The sequence below is a fragment of the Schistocerca piceifrons genome, chromosome 8, assembly GCF_021461385.2.
Source record: "Schistocerca piceifrons isolate TAMUIC-IGC-003096 chromosome 8, iqSchPice1.1, whole genome shotgun sequence".
Classification (NCBI taxonomy): domain Eukaryota; kingdom Metazoa; phylum Arthropoda; class Insecta; order Orthoptera; family Acrididae; genus Schistocerca; species Schistocerca piceifrons.
Genome location: NC_060145.1, coordinates 222,889,611 through 222,916,140, shown reverse-complemented (window position 1 = coordinate 222,916,140; position 26,530 = coordinate 222,889,611). Strand labels below are relative to the sequence as shown.

Sequence of the window (26,530 nt, the reverse complement as noted above, 5' to 3'; positions counted from 1 at the left end):
ATTTTCTCTAGAGAAATAAGATGCTAACTTGAATCCTGTAACATTTAACACATCTATACCAGCACTCACATGATGTAGAGCCCTGGTAATTCAAGTCCCAGTATTTTGAGGTTCCATGTAATTCGAGCTGGTCTTAAGGAAATTAAAATTTTACATAAATCTAGAGTAAAAACCCATTTTCATTGCCTGCATTTATCTTTTCTTACTCTTTCTTTGTCAATTCTTCAAAATAACTGGGATCTCCTGAATATCAATTGTAAATGCCATACTTATTGTTAACCCTATTGTTGTGCCTACTCAGCAGTTATGGTCATTATGATACAGTATGCCTGAGCAACAATACAGTGAACATTTTACAACATTGGCTGTCCACTGTTGTAAGTACTGTGGTTGGTTGTGTAGTAATATCTATACTGCAGTGAGCCCACTAGTCATGTTAATTTTAGAATGTTGTATGTGTGTTCAGTCTACTGTACATATGTAACTTAATTCACAGTTATAATGAGTGGTAGGAGTAAGAGAAAATTTGTGCCATTGAATGTGAAACTGGAGGCTTTGAAAAGACCAGACAAAGGAAAAACATTAAAAAAACATAATGCTAAGTATGGAGTCAGTGAAGTGACATGTGGAGATTGGCATACAAATGGAGACAAAATTATGAAGTTTTTTACTTGAATGGAAGCAAATGAAGAAATCTGAGTATGAAAAAATGAATGAAGCTTTGTTCACTTGGATTACTTAACAAAGACAAAAAGGAAATCCAATTTCAGGGCCTATTCTGCAAGAAAAAGCTGTGTTTATTAGAGTGGGTTAAAGGAAGGTGAGGGAGATTTTACTGCAAATTCAGGGTTGGTTGGATAGGTGGAAGAAGCTATATGGTATAAGGCAGCTTGAAATTTGCAGTGAAAAACTTTCTGCAGATTCTCAGAATGTTACACAATTTTGTGAGAAATTAAGAAAAATTATACGAGAAGAAAATCATACTCTTGATTTAACTGTGCAACTGTGACAAAACCGGGGTAAATTATAAAATGCTCCTGTCTAAAACTGTAGCCTCAAAAGAAGTAAAGGCTGCACTGGATGCAAAAAAATGAAAGAGAGATTAACAGTTCTTGCTGCACTGAATGCAAGTAGAGACCATACACTGAACCAGCTGGTAGTAAGGAACTCTGCTAAGCCTAGAGCTTTTAAAAAATATCACTGCTTCTGCACTGTCTGTTACATATGTCCACCAAAAATCTGCTTGGATGGACAAAAATATTTTTAAGAAGCAGCTTTTCAAAGATTTTGCTCCAGAGACCAAAAGATAACTAAATAAAAAGTGCTTACCTTCCAAAGCAGTCTTAATGCTTGACAACACTGGTTCACACACTAATGAGTAAAAGTAATAGTGTGATGGTATTCACATGTTCTTCTTACCCCTTAATGTGATGAGTTTAATGAAGCCTATGGACCAAGGCATTTTACAGTGCTTGAAAAAAAAGGTATCGTCATTGTTTGCTTGAAACGCTTCTACAGAGAACAGGAGATGAAGGCATCATCAAAGAATTTCTACTAAGAAACTATAATAGAAGGTGTAGTTTACTGGACAGCTAATTCATGATCTGAAATAAAGGCAAAGAACTAAAAAAGTCTTGGAACCAGATTTTATGGAATGAAATTGATAGATACCTCTATTACAGATGAAACTGGCCTACTGGCAGAACATATGAGAAAGCTTGCTGGATGCAAAAAGGTGAATGTGAGTGATATTTCAGAATGGATGAACAGTGATGAACAGTTTGAAGTGACTGATCTTGCAATTGCTGGAATGGTTAGTGAACCTGCTGAAGAGAGTGATGATGAGGAATTGACTGAAGAAATTGTGCCAATGATCACTCACACCAAGTGTTCGGAAGCACTAGATGGGGCATTGCATTATATCGAGCAGCAAATGGAAGCTGATCCAACTGATACCTTGCTTCTTAGAAAATAGTGCAACACTGATGCTAAAAACAAGGTTCTATTCAAAAACAAAGGACTAAAGACAATTTCTTTAAAATGTAACTAATATTTTTGCAACTTAGAAATGTGTGCCCATAATGTACGTATAACACAGGTATGTACTATATTGTTTTTTATTTATTTTTCAATCATTATTGTGTGCATTAAAAATTTATTCATGTATTCATGATTTACCCATTGATTTTGAGACATTTCTGTATTATCAGAGGTTTTTGCAATTCAAGATAGCCTCATTCCCAATTAGATCAAATAACCGGAGCTCTACTGTATTGATAAATCTGAACAAACCCATTAGCACAAGTAACATCAATATTATCAAGCCGAGAGAGAGTGAGAGACCACAAAGAAGTTCCACACCTCAGTCCATTTGTACGGGAAAGTTTCCCTGTCCAAAAATTGATCCTGCTCAACTTCGTTATTTCCAGAATTCTATATTATTGTCACTGTAATTGCCAAAATAGTCCCCCCTTGAAATGCTGAGCACTATGGAAATCCATGGGCTGGAGTACTAAAATGTGGTGTATTATAAATCCAGAAACATGTATGTATCCAGAGAGAAACACATGAAGAGAGAATATCAATACTTGGTGGTGGGGAGGGGGGGGGGGGGGGGGGGAACGCACCTTAATACCCATCTGTAGATTGTAGATTATGTAATGATACACTCACAATACTGCTTCACGAGTCACGTAAGTTGGACATCCACACCATTTTGTCACAATAATGTAATAAACAGAAAGAACACATGCACTAGTCACCGTAAGGTGTAATATAGCACTTAGGGCTATTCTATCACGTAATCCACCAAATAGGCCAGTGGACTGCACCAGCATCCACAGCATGACCGGGTTGTGTCCACAGTCTCCACAGTGTGAGCATGATCTGGAGTTGACAGCTGCTGCTGCACATAGTGTGAATTCCTGGAGGCATCTTACACATCTTGGCATATCAGTCTATGTGGGCCTGAATATGGCAGTTGGAGAGCAGGCCTTACAGTATCAACCCACGACATCATAAAATCACGGTTCTGCAGTTTTTTATGTACAAAAACTCGTGAAACACCATGTGATCTCAGGGGAGGAGTGTGGATATTGGAAAAATGAAGTTTCACATGTCCAGTAATTCCAGAAACTCCCCAGAATCTGGTAAGGTTGCTGGCTGGATGAACTCTGCTGGAAGTTTTAGAGCTTGTCCATACAGAATTTCTGCTAATGATGCTTGTAAATCTTCTTTGATTGCTGATATGACTCCTAAGGAGCCAAAGGCAGAGATTTGTACCACTAGCTCTCATGACACATTAATGCCACCTATAACATGTAGTGCCACAGCTCTACCAGCCCATTGCTTTGGGGGGTTATAAACTGTGGTTCTAAAGCATTTCACTCCACATATTTGCCAACTCAAATAGTCAGCCTGGACGGGTTGTGGTGAACACTGGGCAACCAAAGCAAGCCATCACAGTTTCACTGTGGACTCAGCTATAATGTTGGGTAATAGACTGGCTTCTACACATGTTTTCCCTCTGTCAATGGCAGTTGGGATGTATTTAAATTGCCCCAATATTGGAATGAAGCCAATCAAATCCAGGTGAACATGCTGTAAAAGGCCAGCTGGAACATCGACTGTGCCTAAGTATGGGTCTGCATGTCTTTCTATTTTGCTCTTTTGATCTTCTAAACAAACTTGAGTTCAAAGTTTGTAATGTTTTTTCATGTTTGGCCACGAGAAACATTCTGTCACTAGTCTGTTAGACGGGCATATTGCCAGACATGATGATCTCTGCTATTTCTCAAAGATGGTTTGTCTATACTTTGTTATAACTTCCTTTGCATGCTGTGTGGTTCTTTAATAGGTACAGGAGCAAGGAATAGATGCTGTTCATGAACAGAGAATCCAGATATTAATTTATTCTACATCCAATATCAAATAGTAAAAAGAATACATAACTTTGTTGCTGTAATTGCTGTGTTAGTTGTTAACAGTCCATTTGAGTGCAGATATAAATATAATGGAAGGAAACATTCCACGTGGGAAAAATTATATATAAAAACAAAGATGAGGTGACTTACCGAACAAAAGCGCTGGCAGGTCGATAGACACACAAACAAACACAAACACACACACAAAATTCAAGCTTTCGCAACAAACTGTTGCCTCATCAGGAAAGAGGGAAGGAGAGGGGAAGACGAAAGGAAGTGGGTTTTAAGGGAGAGGGTAAGGAGTCATTCCAATCCCGGGAGCGGAAAGACTTACCTTAGGGGGAAAAAAGGACAGGTATACACTCGCACACACACACATATCCATCCACACATACAGACACAAGCAGACATATTTAAAGACAAAGAGTTTGGGCAGAGATGTCAGTCGAGGCAGAAGTGTGGAGGCAAAGAAGTTGTTGAAAGACAGGTGAGGTATGAGTGGCGGCAACTTGAAATTAGCGGAGATTGAGGCCTGGCGGATGACGAGAAGAGAGGATATACTGAAGGGCAAGTTCCCATCTCCGGAGTTCGGATAGGTTGGTGTTGGTGGGAAGTATCCAGATAACCCGGACGGTGTAACACTGTGCCAAGATGTGCTGGCTGTGCACCAAGGCATGTTTAGCCACAGGGTGATCCTCATTACCAACAAACACTGTCTGCCTGTGTCCATTCATGCGAATGGACAGTTTGTTGCTGGTCATTCCCACATAGAATGCATCACAGTGTAGGCAGGTCAGTTGGTAAATCACGTGGGTGCTTTCACACGTGGCTCTGCCTCTGATCGTGTACACCTTCCGGGTTACAGGACTGGAGTAGGTGGTGGTGGGAGGGTGCATGGGACAGGTTTTGCATCGGGGGCGGTTACAAGGATAGGAGCCAGAGGGTAGGGAAGGTGGTTTGGGGATTTCATAGGGATGAACTAACAGGTTACGAAGGTTAGGTGGACGGCGGAAAGACACTCTTGGCGGAGTGGGGAGGATTTCATGAAGGATGGATCTCATTTCAGGGCAGGATTTGAGGAAGTCGTATCCCTGCTGGAGAGCCACATTCAGAGTCTGGTCCAGTCCCGGAAAGTATCCTGTCACAAGTGGGGCACTTTTGTGGTTCTTCTGTGGGGGATTCTGGGTTTGAGGGGACGAGGAAGTGGCTCTGGTTATTTGCTTCTGTACCAGGTCGGGAGGGTAGTTGCGGGATGCGAAAGCTGTTTTCAGGTTGTTGGTGTAATGATTCAGGGATTCCGGACTGGAGCAGATTCGTTTGCCACGAAGACCTAGGCTGTAGGGAAGGGACCGTTTGATGTGGAATGGGTGGCAGCTGTCATAATGGAGGTACCGTTGCTTGTTGGTGGGTTTGATGTGGACGGACGTGTGAAGTTGGCCATTGGACAGGTGGAGGTCAACGTCAAGGAAAGTGGCATGGGATTTGGAGTAGGACCAGGTGAAACTGATGGAACCAAAGGAGTTGAGGTTGGAGAGGAAGTTCTGGAGTTCTTCTTCACTGTGAGTCCAGATCATGAAGATGTCATCAATAAATCTGTACCAAACTTTGGGTTGGCAGACTTGGGTAACCAAGAAGGCTTCCTCTAAGCGACCCATGAATAGGTTGGCGTACGAGGGGGCCATCCTGGTGCCCATGGCTGTTCCCTTTAATTGTTGGTATGTCTGGCCCTCAAAAGTGAAGAAGTTGTGGGTCAGGATGAAGCTGGCTAAGGTGATGAGGAAAGAGGTTTTAGGTAGGGTGGCAGGTGATCGGCGTGAAAGGAAATGCTCCATCGCAGCGAGGCCCTGGACGTGCGGAATATTTGTGTATAAGGACGTGGCATCAATGGTTACAAGGATGGTTTCCGGGGGTAACAGATTGGGTAAGGATTCCAGGCGTTCAAGGAAGTGGTTGGTGTCCTTGATGAAGGATGGGAGACTGCATGTAATGGGTTGAAGGTGTTGATCTACGTAGGCAGAGATGCGTTCTGTGGGGGCTTGGTAACCAGCTACAATGGGGCGGCCGGGATGATTGGGTTTGTGGATTTTAGGAAGAAGGTAGAAGGTAGGGGTGCGGGGTGTCGGTGGGGTCAGGAGGTTGATGGAGTCAGGTGAAAGGTTTTGCAGGGGGCCTAAGGTTCTGAGGATTCCTTGAAGCTCCGCCTGGACATCGGGAATGGGGTTACCTTGGCAAACTTTGTATGTGGTGTTGTCTGAAAGCTGACGCAGTCCCTCAGCCACATACTCCCGACGATCAAGTACCATGGTCGTGGAACCCTTGTCCGCCGGAAGAATGACGATGGATCGGTCAGCCTTCAGATCACGGATAGCCTGGGCTTCAGCAGTGGTGATGTTGGGTGTAGGATTAAGGTTTTTTAAGAAGGATTGAGATGCAAGGCTGGAAGTCAGAAATTCCTGGAAGGTTTGGAGAGGGTGATTTTGAGGAAGAGGAGGTGGGTCCCGCTGTGACGGAGGACGGAACTGTTCCAGGCAGGGTTCAATTTGGATGGTGTCTTGAGGAGTCGGATCATTAGGAGTAGGATTAGGATCATTTTTCTTCGTGGCAAAGTGATACTTCCAGCAGAGAGTACGGGTGTAGGACAGTAAATCTTTGACGAGGGCTGTTTGGTTGAATCTGGGAGTGGGGCTGAAGGTGAGGCCTTTGGATAGGACAGAGGTTTCGGATTGGGAGAGAGGTTTGGAGGAAAGGTTAACTACTGAATTAGGGTGTTGTGGTTCCAGATTGTGTTGATCGGAATTTTGAGGTTTTGGAGGGAGTGGAGCTGGAAGTGGGAGATTGAGTAGATGGGAGAGACTGGGTTTGTGTGCAATGAGAGGAGGTTGAGGTTTGCTGGAAAGGTTGTGAAGGGTGAGTGAGTTGCCTTTCCGGAGGTGGGAAACCAGGAGATTGGATAGTTTTTTGAGGTGGAGGGTGGCATGCTGTTCTAATTTACGGTTGGCCTGTAGGAGGATGCTCTGAACAGCCGGTGTGGATGTGGGGGAGGAAAGATTAAGGACTTTTATTAAGGATAGGAGTTGACTGGTGTGTTCATTGGCTGAGTTGATGTGTAGGTAAAGGATTAGGTGGGTGAGGGCAATGGATTGTTCAGTTTGGAACTGGTATAGGGACTGATGGAAGGAAGGGTTGCAGCCAGAGATGGGAACTTTGAGTGTGAGGCCTTTGGGGGTAATGCCAAATGTCAGACAAGCCTGAGAAAATAAAATATGCGAGCGTAATCTGGCTAGGGCGAAGGCATGTTTGCGGAGGGAATGTAAATAAAACTTAATGGGGTCATTGTGGGGGTGTTGTGAGGGTGACATGGTGTTAGAAGGTGGAAAGTGTAACCTGAGGTGTACACGATCAGAGGCAGAGCCACGTGTGAAAGCACCCACGTGATTTACCAACTGACCTGCCTACACTGTGATGCATTCTATGTGGGAATGACCAGCAACAAACTGTCCATTCGCATGAATGGACACAGGCAGACAGTGTTTGTTGGTAATGAGGATCACCCTGTGGCTAAACATGCCTTGGTGCACAGCCAGCACATCTTGGCACAGTGTTACACCGTCCGGGTTATCTGGATACTTCCCACCAACACCAACCTATCCGAACTCCGGAGATGGGAACTTGCCCTTCAGTATATCCTCTCTTCTCGTCATCCGCCAGGCCTCAATCTCCGCTAATTTCAAGTTGCCGCCACTCATACCTCACCTGTCTTTCAACAACTTCTTTGCCTCCACACTTCTGCCTCGACTGACATCTCTGCCCAAACTCTTTGTCTTTAAATATGTCTGCTTGTGTCTGTATGTGTGGATGGATATGTGTGTGTGTGCGAGTGTATACCTGTCCTTTTTTCCCCCTAAGGTAAGTCTTTCCGCTCCCGGGATTGGAATGACTCCTTACCCTCTCCCTTAAAACCCACTTCCTTTCGTCTTCCCCTCTCCTTCCCTCTTTCCTGATGAGGCAACAGTTTGTTGCGAAAGCTTGAATTTTGTGTGTGTGTTTGTGTTTGTTTGTGTGTCTATCGACCTGCCAGCGCTTTTGTTCGGTAAGTCACCTCATCTTTGTTTTTATATATAATTTTTCCCACGTGGAATGTTTCCTTCCATTATATTGATATCATTAATTTGAATCCAACAATTACGTTTGTTATTGTCACTGTTCCATTTCGAAATCTTTTCTGTCGTCTTATTTTCCTCTTTCTGTTTTTGCCAGTAGTTTCACTTTGTATTCACCTTCTCCTTTTTACCGTAATCTGCTATACTATTTTATCCCGCCTATATATATACTCAACAATACGTAACCCACTTCCAAACCATAACCAAAAAATTTTTTTTTTTTGCCGCTTTCAGCACTACCGCCGCTATAATATCCACCGTTTCTAGTTCACAAACAGCTCCTTTCACCTTTTAAACAACCATTTCGGCCAGTTCTAATAACTTTCGCTTTATTTCCATTTCCGTTTTTCCCATATCACCGATCATTTTTAGCCGCTTCCCACAGGTTTTAACGCCATTATTTCTTCGTCAGACAATTGTTAGCCTCATTTTCATAATCTGCCACCACAATACCACTCCTTTTAGTATACTACACGCAGTTTTTTCGAAATTTTCCCGAATTTCTCCGTCCTTTAACGTGTTTTGGCGGCAACACAACCACCTAACCTTTATGCACATCGTTGTCTACCAACCCAAGTCCAACATAGCCCAGCTGTAACCAACACCTTTTCGCCTTTTTTCATTCCAGATCTCCAGTTTCTTTCCGGTTCACCTTTATCTCTCCCCATATATTTTTATTTTCATTTTCATTTCACCTCAGGTTACACTTTCCACCTTCTAACACCATGTCACCCTCACAACACCCCCACAATGACCCCATTAAGTTTTATTTACATTCCCTCCGCAAACATGCCTTCGCCCTAGCCAGATTACGCTCGCATATTTTATTTTCTCAGGCTTGTCTGACATTTGGCATTACCCCCAAAGGCCTCACACTCAAAGTTCCCATCTCTGGCTGCAACCCTTCCTTCCATCAGTCCCTATACCAGTTCCAAACTGAACAATCCATTGCCCTCACCCACCTAATCCTTTACCTACACATCAACTCAGCCAATGAACACACCAGTCAACTCCTATCCTTAATAAAAGTCCTTAATCTTTCCTCCCCCACATCCACACCGGCTGTTCAGAGCATCCTCCTACAGGCCAACCGTAAATTAGAACAGCATGCCACCCTCCACCTCAAAAAACTATCCAATCTCCTGGTTTCCCACCTCCGGAAAGGCAACTCACTCACCCTTCACAACCTTTCCAGCAAACCTCAACCTCCTCTCATTGCACACAAACCCAGTCTCTCCCATCTACTCAATCTCCCACTTCCAGCTCCACTCCCTCCAAAACCTCAAAATTCCGATCAACACAATCTGGAACCACAACACCCTAATTCAGTAGTTAACCTTTCCTCCAAACCTCTCTCCCAATCCGAAACCTCTGTCCTATCCAAAGGCCTCACCTTCAGCCCCACTCCCAGATTCAACCAAACAGCCCTCGTCAAAGATTTACTGTCCTACACCCGTACTCTCTGCTGGAAGTATCACTTTGCCACGAAGAAAAATGATCCTAATCCTACTCCTAATGATCCGACTCCTCAAGACACCATCCAAATTGAACCCTGCCTGGAACAGTTCCGTCCTCCGTCACAGCGGGACCCACCTCCTCTTCCTCAAAATCACCCTCTCCAAACCTTCCAGGAATTTCTGACTTCCAGCCTTGCATCTCAATCCTTCTTAAAAAACCTTAATCCTACACCCAACATCACCACTGCTGAAGCCCAGGCTATCCGTGATCTGAAGGCTGACCGATCCATCGTCATTCTTCCGGCGGACAAGGGTTCCACGACCGTGGTACTTGATCGTCGGGAGTATGTGGCTGAGGGACTGCGTCAGCTTTCAGACAACACCACATACAAAGTTTGCCAAGGTAACCCCATTCCCGATGTCCAGGCGGAGCTTCAAGGAATCCTCAGAACCTTAGGCCCCCTGCAAAACCTTTCACCTGACTCCATCAACCTCCTGACCCCACCGACACCCCGCACCCCTACCTTCTACCTTCTTCCTAAAATCCACAAACCCAATCATCCCGGCCGCCCCATTGTAGCTGGTTACCAAGCCCCCACAGAACGCATCTCTGCCTACGTAGATCAACACCTTCAACCCATTACATGCAGTCTCCCATCCTTCATCAAGGACACCAACCACTTCCTTGAACGCCTGGAATCCTTACCCAATCTGTTACCCCCGGAAACCATCCTTGTAACCATTGATGCCACGTCCTTATACACAAATATTCCGCACGTCCAGGGCCTCGCTGCGATGGAGCATTTCCTTTCACGCCGATCACCTGCCACCCTACCTAAAACCTCTTTCCTCATCACCTTAGCCAGCTTCATCCTGACCCACAGCTTCTTCACTTTTGAGGGCCAGACATACCAACAATTAAAGGGAACAGCCATGGGCACCAGGATGGCCCCCTCGTACGCCAACCTATTCATGGGTCGCTTAGAGGAAGCCTTCTTGGTTACCCAAGTCTGCCAACCCAAAGTTTGGTACAGATTTATTGATGACATCTTCATGATCTGGACTCACAGTGAAGAAGAACTCCAGAACTTCCTCTCCAACCTCAACTCCTTTGGTTCCATCAGTTTCACCTGGTCCTACTCCAAATCCCATGCCACTTTCCTTGACGTTGACCTCCACCTGTCCAATGGCCAACTTCACACGTCCGTCCACATCAAACCCACCAACAAGCAACAGTACCTCCATTATGACAGCTGCCACCCATTCCACATCAAACGGTCCCTTCCCTACAGCCTAGGTCTTCGTGGCAAACGAATCTGCTCCAGTCCGGAATCCCTGAATCATTACACCAACAACCTGAAAACAGCTTTCGCATCCCGCAACTACCCTCCCGACCTGGTACAGAAGCAAATAACCAGAGCCACTTCCTCGTCCCCTCAAACCCAGAATCCCCCACAGAAGAACCACAAAAGTGCCCCACTTGTGACAGGATACTTTCCGGGACTGGACCAGACTCTGAATGTGGCTCTCCAGCAGGGATACGACTTCCTCAAATCCTGCCCTGAAATGAGATCCATCCTTCATGAAATCCTCCCCACTCCGCCAAGAGTGTCTTTCCGCCGTCCACCTAACCTTCGTAACCTGTTAGTTCATCCCTATGAAATCCCCAAACCACCTTCCCTACCCTCTGGCTCCTATCCTTGTAACCGCCCCCGATGCAAAACCTGTCCCATGCACCCTCCCACCACCACCTACTCCAGTCCTGTAACCCGGAAGGTGTACACGATCAGAGGCAGAGCCACGTGTGAAAGCACCCACGTGATTTACCAACTGACCTGCCTACACTGTGATGCATTCTATGTGGGAATGACCAGCAACAAACTGTCCATTCGCATGAATGGACACAGGCAGACAGTGTTTGTTGGTAATGAGGATCACCCTGTGGCTAAACATGCCTTGGTGCACAGCCAGCACATCTTGGCACAGTGTTACACCGTCCGGGTTATCTGGATACTTCCCACCAACACCAACCTATCCGAACTCCGGAGATGGGAACTTGCCCTTCAGTATATCCTCTCTTCTCGTCATCCGCCAGGCCTCAATCTCCGCTAATTTCTAGTTGCCGCCACTCATACCTCACCTGTCTTTCAACAACTTCTTTGCCTCCACACTTCTGCCTCGACTGACATCTCTGCCCAAACTCTTTGTCTTTAAATATGTCTGCTTGTGTCTGTATGTGTGGATGGATATGTGTGTGTGTGCGAGTGTATACCTGTCCTTTTTTCCCCCTAAGGTAAGTCTTTCCGCTCCCTGGATTGGAATGACTCCTTACCCTCTCCCTTAAAACCCACTTCCTTTCGTCTTCCCCTCTCCTTCCCTCTTTCCTGATGAGGCAACAGTTTGTTGCGAAAGCTTGAATTTTGTGTGTGTGTTTGTGTTTGTTTGTGTGTCTATCGACCTGCCAGCGCTTTTGTTCGGTAAGTCACCTCATCTTTGTTTTTATATATAATGAGTGCAGATATATATATACAGATAAAAAAATTATAAATCTGTCACTCTTTACTACAATGTCCATTCAGAAGATGTCGAGCCCTGACCACTATGAAAATCTGTACATATTATTCAACTGGCAAACACACAAAGTGGTGTCAGTTCACAAATGCTCAAACTTAAGTACACCTGCCACTGAAGCTCCAGAGAGGGAATGCTTTCATCTCAGTGTCAGCAGCATAATCGTTCGTAGCAGTGCCCTTGCGCCATGGTGGTGGCAACTGTAGGAAATGTTGCAGTGCAAATGGTGGTGGGCATATTTGAAAGTGTGGCTGACTGGATGGTAGAATGCATTCCGGTCTTAGCTACTGGAGATGGCAGTCATGTGTGCATTATGTGTGCTTGCTTGTGTGAATGAATGTATGTGTGTGTTTCCTTTTCTGAAAAAGGCTGTGTCCAAAAGCCATCTTTCCCAGCCCTCCCAAGGTGGTATTTTGTTGCCCAGCCAACCTACACAACCACCTGGTCCATCAGTGTGCCACTCCCACATCCAACCCCCTGCCACAGGGATCATATCCCTGTGGAAGACCAAGGTGCAATACCTGCTCAATCCACCTACCCATCATTTCTTACCCCAGTCCTGTAGCACTCTTATCCTACCCCATCAGAGGCAGGGCCACTTGTTAAAGCAGCCAGCCCAGGCCACCTGTGAAAGCAGCCATGCCATATACCAACTATGCTGCAATCACTGCACAGCTTTTTATGTTGGTATGAGAACCAACCTGGTTTTCCTGTAGACAAGTGCTGTTCTGCCTGTGTACATTCTTACAGAGCCCGTAACTCATATAACTCCATCACTCTGTCCATGCCATTCAGCTGGGCTATTGGTAATGACTGTGCTATATGTCCATTACAAGAAGACTCACAGTAAAGTGGCTAATGAAAGCAGCTGAGTCAATAAAAACACAAGTACATAAGAATAGTACTGACTGATTTCTGGTTGTTGCCAATGTTTCCTGGCTGTGCACTCTGCTTAGTGTCTCTCCAAATTCAGAAGTGACACTGAGTTTCTCATCTCGGAAATTATATAACTGATTGAGTTTTAAATCTTCTTACTTACTGACACACTGTATGCTAACTTAAGTTGGCAATGATCAGAAAGAAGTCAGTGATGGTTAAAGCCACTTGAATCAGTACTGATAATCCCAGCAGCTACCATGTCAAGAGTATACTTACAGAAAACATGTCATTCTTTGGATGATGGGTTTTTAAGTAACAATGCTCTCATGATTTTGTATAGTCAGATGCCACCTGTCCATCTATGAACAAGAGCTTATTGTAAAGTTGTTCCGTGTTCTAAAAATATCACAATGAAAAGTACAGTACATTTTACAGGAAGGATTACCTAGAAGAAAACATCCAATTGAATACTGTATTCATTGAAAGCTGACCAAAAATAAATCTGAAATCAAATCCATACCAGTGTTTGAACCATTTTATTCAGGCAATCAAAAAGTTTCAGTTTGAAGGCAATGCAGTCCAGAATCAGTATGCCAGTCAGGCAAAATTGCTGTGAGCACTGAGGCAATTATCCCACCATCACAAGGAGGTTGAACATACCTGTTTGGTAAAACACTGTGGCCTGCTACGTGAAGAAGTCCAAAACTGCCTGCCACACATCCTTGTCCAACAGGAATTGTCAGTCCTTCAAGGCGTTTTTCAAGCGACTGAAAGCATGATAATTGCTTGGGGAGAAATCAGTAATACAGGACAGGTGCTCAAGTGCCTCCTGTTTCAGTTGGCATAACTTCTGCATTACAGCATTCACAATATGAGGATGTGCATTATCATGAAGCAATAGCACTGCTGGTTGTGCAGCATTCTGCAATGGTGGTTTTGACAGACATGCTGCCCCACACACATTCTTCATTATATGATGAATGTCTGCCGGTGTTCATACTTCAGCAGCCAAGAAAAGAAAAACAGCACACTAGTCCTATTTGGACACATTTGGTAATAATGTCACCATAGTTCACATTTCCACATTTACCACAAACATGTCAGAAGGACACAAATGTAACACTGATCCCTTGCCTACTTGTTAATGCTGATACTCACATCAGAGTCAACTACATTGTATATATGCTGCAGCGGTGCCCTCACATGGAAACTTTTTGAATAATCCTACAAGAAAACAGTTTTCCTCAATGCGCCGATTAGTTACTCTGGGTGAGGGGTGGGTCCACCACTTCACACTAGAAACAAAACAGCAATCAAAGCAGTGAGTAAAACCCATTTAAAGGGAATCTTCTTATTGACTGCATTGCAGGGGTTAAAAAATATCTGGCAAATATTATGCAATCCAGGGACTATGGTAAAAAATAAGTGCATTTTTTTACCTACAAAAACCCATGGTTGTTCACTGTCAAGCTGAAAACCTTTGTCAGTATCCTCGTATCTGAGAATTGAGGTATCCTGTGATGTATTCTTCACCTCATCTTTTCTATGTTGTTTCTTTCCAAAATACTTCATAGAAGTTGGTTTCTGTTAAAAATAGATGCAATACAAATGGTTATCAGAAAGAGATGACAGACATTATCTTTTCAGACCATCCCAGTGGTTATCAGTGTTGTCAACACGAAACAACCAAGACAATCAACGTGAGTATGAAGAAAGAGCTATGCAGCAAATCTCAACATTACTAACACGTCGCATGTGTGCAGAAGGAACAGCTATGTTTGGTCGCATGGGAGGAACAGCACATCGACACCATCGATGGAGCCCCCACTCAGTGCCTGCAGGTATTGCTGTTCACCTTCTTGTTGTCTATGAATTATGATGGTGGTGTAAAAGATATGAACTGACATGAATCTGAATATAGTATCCTCTAGATAATAATTATATTTCAACATAAAATTGATCTGCTGATGCAAGTCTGATCCTGCTCAGGAAAATCATTTCTCACTGCTCTTCTTGTGTCAAAATTATTAAATTGATTCTGCTGTAGAGGAGCACATGTAAGTCCTGGAATCATGAACAAACGTAATACTTCCTCTATCTCAAGCAAAAGTGTTTTGTGTATGATAGTTTCTGATGCATATGTGGGATGTGTCATTGGCAGTGGTATCACATCAGTAGAGTGCAACAAATATTAAAAGAGTAAATAAACAAAAATGAAGAAAGGCACCTGTGGCTGATTAATGTGTGATGCATAGAAACGTTTTACAGGACAGTGACTTTGTTAGCTTTTGATTTAATAGAATGGGATTGTTCTCACTTCTGTTCAAGTGAAAAGATTAGTAGATTTAAATGTTAAGCCATGTCATGAGTTCAACATCTTCATAAGCTCTTCATTTCAACACAGATTGCAAGTAGAGTGTTCTGGTATACATTTTGTGTCTTGTGCTGTCATATACGAAAATGTTTCATACTTAAAAACTCCAGTGTAATCATAGTAGAGCTCTTGTCAGCTTGAAGAATCATAATAGAATAGTAACAATCACAATGAAACTCTGGCCTTCCAGCAACTACAGCAGCATGCACAGTGCCACCTCAAAAAATTCTCCAACCTGTTCACCTTCTGCTCCTGTCTTAGACTACCAATATCCGAAACCTGTACAACAGTCTCCAAGCCATCTCCACATCCCCTCATAGCTGACAAATGCTGCCTTGCAGACCTACTGCATTTACCACACCCTTCAGAATCAAGAACCTAAACAGCCCTGAGACACATATATAAACTCTTCCTACAAAAGCCTTCATCTCACAGAAGTGTCGTTCATTTCCAAAGGCCTTACCTTTTGCCCCATTACTAATTTCCATCATGGTGGGCTTTTTTTGGACCTTCTCTTTTCATGGTCCTACAGTGAAAACACTTTTGTGCCATCAATCCTATGAATCAGACTCAACGAAAGACCAATGTTAAACCATGCCTGACTCAGTTCACTCCTCCATTCAGCCACAATTCACCTCCACTGTCCACAAATCACTCCTCTTAATATTCCAGAGTTTCTTAACCACAAACCTTGCCTCACCATCATTCCCCAACTGTCTCAACATCAAAACTAACCTCACATCCACAGAACACACCACAATCCAACACATAGAAACTGATCATGACTTGATAATTCTACCTGTCAACAAAGGCTCCACTGCTGTGTTTTTGAACCACAGGGATTACCTGGCAGAGGAACTCTACTAGCTAACCTCACATCCACAGAACAAACCACAATCCATCACCTAGAAACTGATCACGACTTGATAATTCTACCTGTCAACGAAGGCTCCACTGCTGTGGTTTTGAACCACAGGGATTACCTGGTAGAGGAACTCTACCAGCTGCCAGATTCATCCACATAAAAACACTGCCACAGAGACCCTATTTCAGAAATCCAACAGAATCTCCACTCACTCCTTAAATTCTTAAGCCATCCCAGAACCTCTCCCATGAGTCTGTCTCTCTCCTCCCCTTTACTACTCCCAGCACTCTTATCTTCTATGAGATGTGATCCAAAAGTAGTGTGAATTTTTTAATTTTGCAGGCTTTGTACATCCGATTTTAAATTTTTTTTATCTTGTTGGTATACACGTTCTTGATGTATGTTTGCATTTTTAGCTGTTTTGAATATCTAGTTTATTGTTAACAATGGAAAAGGTTAGATGTGTTTTCAATTGCTTCTAGAATTTTTACTTTTAAAAAGCATGGATCAAATAATTTCCATTAAATTTTGCTTGAAAAATGGAATAAAATGCAGCACCGCATTCAAAATGTTGACTGTGGATTTTGGTGAGTCTGCTATTAGTAAGACAAGTGTTTATAAGTGGCATAAATGTCCCAAAGAGGGTTGAGAAGATGACAACTGCCCTGAACACCCCAACACATCAATTATTGGCAGTAATGTGGAAGAAGTAAAGAAAATGGATGTGGAAAATTGCCAGATCACTATCAGAGGAGTTGCTAATAATATAGGCATATCCTTTGGCTCATGCCAAGCAATTTTTTCAGATCTTTTGGGCATGAAACGTGTAGCAGTAAAGTTTGTGGTCCAAAATTGTTGAATTTCAATCAAAAATGAAGTAATGTAGATATCGCTCAGGAATTGCTGGGTGAGATCACTAACAATTCACAACTTCTAAAGAAGATTATAAGACATGATGAAACATGAGTATACACATATGACACATATGAGCTGGCCAGAGTGGCCGAGCGTTTCTAGGCGCTACAGTCTGGAACCGTGCGACCGCTATGGTCACAGGTTCGAATCCTGCCTTGGGCATGGATGTGTGTGATGTCCTTAGGTTAGTTAGGTTTAAGTAGTTCTCAGTTCTATGGGACTGATGACCTGAGAAGTTAAGTCCCACAGTGCTCAGAGCCATTTGAACTATATACACATATGACGTTGAGACTAAGGCCCAGTCATCCCAATCAGAACTGTCAGGAGAGCCAGGACCGAAAAAAATTTGACAGGTTAAATCACACATGAAAGTTCTTCAGACTGTTTTCTTTTATAACCATCAGAAAATGCATCATGAATTTGTGCCTTATGGTTGCACAGTCAGTAATGAATACTATCTGGAAGTTATGCACCATTTGCATGAAGCAATCTGAAGACATCTACTAGAACTGTAGCAAAACCACTCATGGAAATTGCATCACGATAATGCTCCTATTCACACCTCAATGCTTCATCATCATTTGTTGGCAAATATAATGTTGCCTTAGCCACCATATTCGCCAGACATGGCCTACACAACTTCCTTCTGTTCATAAATCTGAAGAGAACCATGAAAGGACATCATTTTGCTGCCACCGGTGAGATAAAAAGGAGGAGCTGAACACTATAACAAAAAGTGATTTCCAGAAATGCTTTGAAGATTGGAAAAAGCACTGTTACAATCTTGTTATATCTGAGGGGTATTACTTTGGAGAGAACAAGTTGATGTTGACTGAATAAATAAAAATTCTTTAAGACAAACAAAAATTCCCATGCTTTCTGATCACAACTTGTACATGCTTTGCACGTCCTTAAACCTAACCACTTTGGGATGCTTCATTGTGGCTGATTACTGTGCAGCCACTGAGACTCTCTCTGCTCTCATGAGTCAACACTTTCAGCCAATTACTCATCACCTACCCTCCAATTTGAAACACAGCAGCCATTTTCTCCACCAGCTCTCCACAGTTCCTGTTCCTGCACTCTGCCCACCACTGTTTATGCCACCTCCCTCTACACTAACATCTCTAATGCCAGTGGCCTTGACACTATTGAAAACCATCTCTTGCAATGCATAACTGTCTGCTAACCTATAACCTCCTTCTTAGTCACCACGGCCAACTATATCTCCATCTGCAATTACTTCTGCTTTGAAGGCTTACCTAAAAGTAAATCTGTGGTACAGCAATGGTCACCAGTATGGCACCCTCCAATGACAACCTACTGATGGTCCATCTAGAGGATTCCTTCCTTACTAACCATCAGAACCCCAAATCCCTCACCTGTTTCAGATTCATTAATGACATCGTGATCTGGGTTTAGGATGAGGACATCCAATCCACATTGCTGCAGAACATTAACACTCCCCCTCCCCATTTGCTTTACCATGTCCTCCTCAATGCAACAAGCTATATTTCTTGCTGTCTCGATGTTGACATCCACCTCAAGGAGGGTTACATCAGTACCTCTGTCCATCTCAAACCGAAAAACCACCAGCAATATCTCTGCTTCAACAGCTGCTATGCCTTTCCAAACAATGAAGCCCTTTCCATACAGCCTAGCAACCCAAGGCCATCACATCAGTAGTGATCAGGCCATCAGTAGTTCATATCCAAATACACCAAGGGTCTCACTGTGGTCTTCAGAGACCAAAATTAACCTCTCAACCTTGCACGAAAACAGAGGAACAGATCTCCCATGGTGTACTCCCACATTCACACCATCCAGCTCATGACTCAGTACCACCCATGACTGAAGCAACAGAATGACAGTCTCTGCCAGGGTTCAGCTAGCTCTCACCATGCCCTGAAATGAGGAAGATACTACTTACTATCCTTCCCACCCCTTGGACTGTGGAATTCCGCCACTCACCAAACTTACGAATATCGTTGTACATTCTTACTCCAAACCTGCCCCCAACCCCTTGCCTCATGGCTCATATCCCTATAATAGACCTAAATACAAGAGCTGTGCCATATATCCTCCCACCACCACCTACTCCAGTCTGGCTACAGGTATCTCCTATTCCATCAAAGGCAGGGCCACTTGTCAAAGCAGTCATATGATCTGCAGACTAAGATGCAACCACTGTGCTAATTTCTACATGGGCATGACAAACAACCTGTCTGTCTCCATGAATGTCCACCAACAAACTGTGGCCAAGAGACAGCTGGACCATGCAGTTGCTGAACATGCTGGCCGACCCAATGTACTTCACTTCAATGACTGCTTCACAGCCTGTGCCATCTGGATGCTTCCTAGCAACACCACCTTGTCTAAAATGCATGGGTGAGAAATTTCCCTTCAATACATTCTATGTTCCCATAACCTCCTTGTTGTCTGTCCATTCCCTTCACTGAACTATCCCCTTCTCTGGTCCCACTCCAGCATGACACAGTCTTCTATCCTGCCATCGCACCAACCAGAATTTTTCACTTTGTCTATTTCTCTCCTTTTACACTCTCTTCCCACCACCCCCTCAAACTTTCTTTCTGCACCTAGCAGCCCAACCACTTCCACCCATCACATCTCTGCATGCTCCCAGAAGAACCACTAGAACTTCCCCCACCCCTACACTGCAATCTCTCCACTTCCTCACCCCCATCCTCCTCCTTGCCCTCACCACCCACAGACTGCTTCCCCCATCAGGCGCAGTTGCTGTGCGCAGTTGGGCCACTGGCCAGTGACAGTGGCCATGTTTATGGGAGTTGTTCTTGTATGAATGTGCATGTGTTTTCTACTTTATAAGAAAGCCTTTTGGCCAAAAACTCAAATGTATAGCATCCTCTTTGTTGTGTCAGTCTGCAACTCAGTGTGTCCTCTGTACAGTGAGAAGCAATCGATTGTTTTCATAATATTTCATATTATTTCATCCTGGATTTTCAGTTGTTTGACAGTAGAATAATAGCTTTACAAGAATAAAAAGAGAAGCTTAGACTGTGTGGTGTTAGAAACATGTAACAGCTACACACTTTATTAGCTTTGAAGTTACCAGTCTTTTTCTAGTTTAAGTATCCACACACACACACACACACACACACACACACACACACACACAAAAAAATCAGAAAGTCACTGGAAGACACTATCATGCAGCTTCAGTGACACCAACTATTAAAGAGTGGTTGCTCAGCCTAACAGAAGGGGAGGGAGAGTCAGGGTATGTGGCACCTAAGAGGGAGGTCAGATGTACAGCATAAAGAGGGACTGTGAGGTAAGGGGAAGCTTGTTAGAGAGGGAGATATCTTGCTTTCAATGGCAATAGCAAAATGAGGACCATAAAAAGAAGACATGCTCAAAGTAGAAGAGGGTAAGTATGGTGAAAAATTGAGTATAAGGCTTGGAATTGGGAAATTACAGGAGAGAAGCAGTGTGGGAAAAGCTAAGAGAATAGACAGGATATTAGTGAAGTTTAAATGCAGGTTTATTCGCCAATAAGCACTATACTGATCCTTCTACTGCCACATCTTTAGAATACTGTATTTACTCGAATCTAAGCCGCACTTTTTTCCCAATTTTTGTAATCCAAAAAACCGCCTGCGGCTTAGAATCGAGTGCAAAGTAAGCAAAAGTTCTGAAAAATGTTGATAGGTGCTGCCACAACTAACTTCTGCCGTCGAATATATGTAGTGCTACACAGGCATGCTTTGCAGGCACAAAGATAAATACTGGCGCCAAAACCTCTGCGTCAGTAAAAAAATTAAATAAAAAAGGTGGAAGACGAGCTTTTTTTTCTCCGCCCCGAGTTTCGACCACTGCATTTTCATACATTATCCAATGAAGTAAATACAAATTCCATATTGTTCATCTTCGAATGTAGCAGCATTTCAATGTACTACGAAAATCCGACTGGCAAGACTGTTTGGGATGTTCGCCAATATGGCCAACTCTACATTCTGAATTTTTTCCTACCTGTGAGAAGAGATAGTTGCTAATAGGAACTTTTATGAATTGTGAATCACATGCAGTATTCTCTTCACCATAAGAATAATACAAATATAAACATTACAAATATAAACATTTTGCCATGTATTCTTTCATGTTTGCTGCTATCTCATTTAAATCCTGTCATCCTAATAAACTACGAAACTAGAGTGAGACAACAGCAAACGTGGAAGACTATACATATCATGTCATGTTTATATTTGTATTATTCTTATGCCTAATAGTGATACAGTCAGAACTGAAGCATGCCAATTGACTAGATTTTTAAATCTAAGATGACTCTGATTTCTGTGCAGAACATAATGCACTAAAGAGGCGTCTGCAAAGATTTTCAAACGGAGAAAAATTTTCGCTAAACTCTCGTTCAGAACATCTTCTATCATATGCAGCCTATTATTTGTTGATCATTATCAAAGAAAGTAGCACTGTAAGTAACAACAAATAGCAGTCTCTTGCAATTGTTTCGCTAATGAGGCGATTCCTCTCTCTCTCTCTCTCTCTCTCTCTCTCTCTCTCTCTCTCTCTTTTTTTTTTTTAATTGTAAGTGGTGGTAGTGCGCACAAAAGCAAGCCATGCCGTCAGCAGTGACAGGCCGTAAACACTCATTATCAGAATGCGACAAACAATGCATGACACAGTACAGTAATGCATTTTCAGCTTAGAGTGATGTAAACACCAATAACAAAGATAACGGCACTTATCAGATCAAATAAAAATAAGCAGTCAATTCAAACCAGATGAAGCATGTGAAAAAGGAAGGGTACCCGTATAAATACGGACGGAGTGCCTGACGCATAGCAATGGCTACCCTGGTAAAGCTTAACTGCTAAGCTTACAACTTGAACCAAACTACTGTAGCTGTGTCGTCATTTATTCGACCTAAATTGTGTCTCATATTACAATGGACCTACTTTGTTTCGATTTGGAGGTGTGGCCTAAAACTTATCCCTCCGCTTGAATTTCGAGTCTCAAATTTCAGGTGCAGCTTAGATTCGGGAAAAATTTTTTCCTTGATTTCAAGTCTCATTTTTCAGGTGCGGCTTAGATTCGAGTGCGGCTTAGATTCGAGTAAATACGGTATCTCAATCACATCCTTCACAAGAGCTTCAACCACCTATCATTGCGATCAGAGACGAGGCATAGCTTACACAAAAATATACCCTCATCACTTGTAGATGCACCTAGGCACACCATCCCTTATTACAATTCAGTCACAAACATCCCTTATCCTACAAAATTTAGGATCACATGTGGAAGCACCTACATTGTATACCAGCTGTGTTGAAATTATTGTTAGACTCCTATTTGGGAGTGGCAACCAACTAGATTTCTATCCACAAGAGTGGTCAACACCAAACAAAGGCTAACCAAAAATCAATAAAACAGGTTCTGAACACACTGCACACCACAACACCAATTACTCCAACAACTGGTTCATTTCCCATGCCATTGGGGACCTTCATACTGACACCAGATCCTCTGCGCTATCCGGGTGGGAACTGCCCTTTGAGCATATTCTCCACTCTCACAATCCTAAAGATCTTAATTTCCACTAATCCCCTTCCTGCTTCTTTACTCCAAACTTTCATCTTCTATTATTTTCCAATCATACCTTCCCTGTGCAAACCTGTTACTCATCTATCTTCTATATCTACCCTTTCTTCCTCCCATGTCACCTACTCTCACAGTTTTGAGACTGCCATCCTTGTGATCCTGATGACTCCCATTACCACCCTAATCTTTCCTTGCCTAAAAATTCTTACCCCCTTGCTGCACACACCTCTCCTTTTCCCTCAGCTCCTATCAGACTGAGCAACCCCTCTTAAACAACCAGTGTTACCAATTGTTGCAGGTGGATATATTACAGTTGTCTATGAGAGTGTGTAAACATAAACTGGAAAAAGGGTAGTAGTTCAGAAGTTATTAAAGTGACTGTGAAGTTATGTGTTTCTATTCATCATACACCAAAAATGCTTATCATGAAATTCAATGAATGTATTACCTACAATAACATATGGAATGAATTCATGCATTTATTGTTTTCAAGCTTGGGCAGGAACCCTTCAGATAACAACTCTTTGCTGAACATGTGCCCCTGATTTGATTTAAAGTTACTCATCAATTATCATGAGAGTTTTTTTTTCCATTCTGTATTTCCATTGAACTATTTTGAAGAATCAGAGAATCTCTTAAATACTGGCATCATACTATAAAATTCATCAAGGATATTTATGAGAATAAGAGTGGATGCAGTGGATCAAATTCTCCAGTGGTGCTTTTCAGTTGCAACTTTTTGTCCAAACCAAAGGTTCTAGGATCAGCAACCCAAGTGTCACTACTCACCAAACAAAAAAGAGATTAAGCAGCAGACAGACTAGTAGCCTTAGCAGGCTCAATCAACTAATGAATAAGGAGATGCTTCATGAACTCAACTAGGAATATCTGGAGGAAAGATCATGTTCTACTCATGAAATGCTATCGCAAAAATGTAAAGAACTAGCATTTGCAGCTGATGACTCCAGTATGACTATTGTCACCAACACATATCTCAAATAAGAACCACAAAGACAAGATAAGAGAAATTTGGACCGTTACAGAGTCATATAGACAGTCATTTTCCTCTTTTTTCAATTATGAGTGGAACAAGAAATAGAATGACTTGTTGTGGTACAAGGAACCCTCTGCCATGTCCTGTATGGTGGCCTGCAGAATGTGTATGTAGATGAGCAGATGAAATAATTTATTTCATCTCCATATTTATACTCAATTTTGAAAAGAATTTTTTATCAGTTAATGTAGATAAATTTTGATCTTTACAATTATCATCATTCATATGATGATCTGCTGCAGGTATTACGTTGTCTGAAATTTCAGTATTTTTTTGTATCACTAAGCAGATTATGTATGAAGTTAAATGTCCTTACATAAATGAAAAGCTTAGCAAGAGCAGTTGGTGTGTCTGAGAAAGAAAGCAGTGAGCCTTCAATATTTGCAAACAGCCTTGTAACTGATCAAGCTTAACTATTGTGGTGATTTATTCTCATAGTGTCTTAGTATAATCCTTCAAAGTATAATTTCCTGTGAGTGAAATTGCTAAATATACTGTTTCACGGTGGATAAATCTGAATTCATTTTAGCTGAATAGATAATGAAGTATTGTAGGAACAATTTAAATTACAGTCTGCACATCCTACATGTAAGCCATCACAATAGCGAGTTGTTCTTGAAATAGCTTTTGTTTTCCCTTAGTTCTTGTTGTCACTGTTTGATTTTGCAAAAGCTTTTGATCATGTGAACTACACTGTAATTCTATGGGATTAAAAGAAATATTAAATATTGGTCACTCTGTTTCTAGAAAACAAATTGCAGAAAGTTGTCTTCCATGGTGGAGAATAGAAATCATATTTTTTTCTCTTTTCTTTTCTCCTGGCACTTTGTTGTCTTTATGTATGATCTGCCACTAAATGTAAAACCAAACAATGGAAAATCCAGGATGGAATGTAGCAATACTATGAAAAGAATAGTTGCTACTCACCATATAGTGGATATGCTGAGTTGCAGAAAGGCACAACAAAAAGACTGTCAGATAATTATCTTTTTGCCAACAAACCTTCATCAAAATTAGACAACTTACACACACACTCATGAAAACACAACTCACACACACATGACCACAGTCTCTGGCAGCTGGAGCCGGAGTCTTTAAAGTGTGTGTATGTTGTCTAACTTTGACAAAGGCCTTGTTGGCCAAAAGCTAATTGTATGACAGTCTTTTTGTTGTGCCTTTCTGTGACTCACCATCTCTGCTATATGGCACGTCACTAAATATGAGAAATGTAATATTTAATGTAATTGTGTTAGCAAATTAGGCACTGTGTAATATCAGCCTGTAGCTTACAATGAAGAGATGGTCACATCATTGCATCCATACAGTTTTTGACACCAAAGTTGTATGAAACTGATATTTGATTTCCAAATGATTATCAAGTAATCAGTTAAGTTGAATTGTACATTTTAAACTCTAGTAACTGAAGATGCAAAACTTTCTTGAAAGTATCACACTGAGGATCTTGTGCAGAAACAAAGTGCTGCTATCTCCACTACAAAGATCATGCTCACAGTCAATGACGCGGAACTATGAAAGCTTATTTTGTCTGCTTATTTTCGTTTCTTTATATCCTACACTATTGTTTCTTGAGAAAACTGTGTGTATTCACAGTGGATAGTCTTACCCCAGGAAAGGTTGATCAGAACAGTCTGCTGGATAGGTTCCAAACTTTGTTTAGACTGCTCTTAAAGGATCTTAGAGTTCTAGATTAGTTGTCCTAAACATGCACACTACCTTATGGAAGATTTGGTTAATATGGACTAATTTCAAAGAATCAGAAGCATTCATTTATTGAACATGAGATAGAAAATTAATTTTAAGTTAGGTATCACTTCCATAACTATTGTACATACAGATATACACTGTTCTACAATTACATTTCAAATGAGAATCTATCAAAACTAAAAATTTTGAGCGATAAACCACAGATTTCAAAATCTGTGTTGAGCAGCTTTATGGGTACAGCCCTTTCTGCAGAGCAATTATGTTAGATTAGAGCCTTTTGCTGCATAATAAAGCTAGGCAAGTTTGTGTGTTAATATTAATCAGTAGTCTGTGAATTCTATATGTTGTGGCATGTTCTGTGATTGGGGAACTCTGACTTAGACATCTCATGGAAGCTGTGAAATAAGATAAAGAAAATTAAATGAAAGCAATAAAGTAACTCCATGAGACTCGATACAAAATGAGTGTAAAAATTACAAATAAGGTTCTGCACTATGACTTAACTAGAGAAAACACATGCATTTTGTTACTGCCTGTAACTGTTTAATTTCACAGGAGGAACGTATATTCGGCTCGAGCATGAATGGAAGGAAGCTCACTGTCATAGCCACATCCATGGTTGCCAGGCCGGTAGCAGTGGACGCCAGCGAACTAATGTCAGCAGTACATCTGCAACAGCTAGTTGCACAGGCATGTCTATGTCAGCCCGACATCGTGTTCGAGGGCGCAGATGATACCCAGAGGGCAGGTTCAGTGCCACCAGTCCTGCATTCGTAAATCTTGAGCCTGTCTGCATATGTTCATTTGCATCAGTGCCTTTTACATCCAGGCAGTATCAGAAAAGTGCTAGTGACAACTGTTGTGTCTGCCTGCATACTCGCGGAGACAGCAATAGGAATTCACTGTGACATGGTTTTTCTACTTCTGTGCTTCAGATCAGGCCATACTCAAGTTCTACCTCAAAAAAATCCTGTCAGTACAGTAAAAATTGCTGTCTTATTTTTCTGAA

The 26,530-nt window shown here is 42.3% G+C and overlaps 1 protein-coding gene across 1 annotated transcript in view; it reads left to right on the top strand.

Annotated features, from left to right (window-relative positions):
* The window catches only part of LOC124712225 (SANT and BTB domain regulator of class switch recombination-like), a 138,350-nt gene extending 112,095 nt beyond the window's left edge, over positions 1-26,255 (top strand). The window contains exons 10-11 of the mRNA XM_047242519.1: positions 14,638-14,831; positions 26,077-26,255. Of these exons, the coding sequence (XP_047098475.1) occupies positions 14,638-14,831; positions 26,077-26,255 (373 nt within the window). The remainder of the gene's footprint in view (positions 1-14,637; positions 14,832-26,076) is intronic.
* Positions 26,256-26,530: the final 275 nt, after the last annotated feature.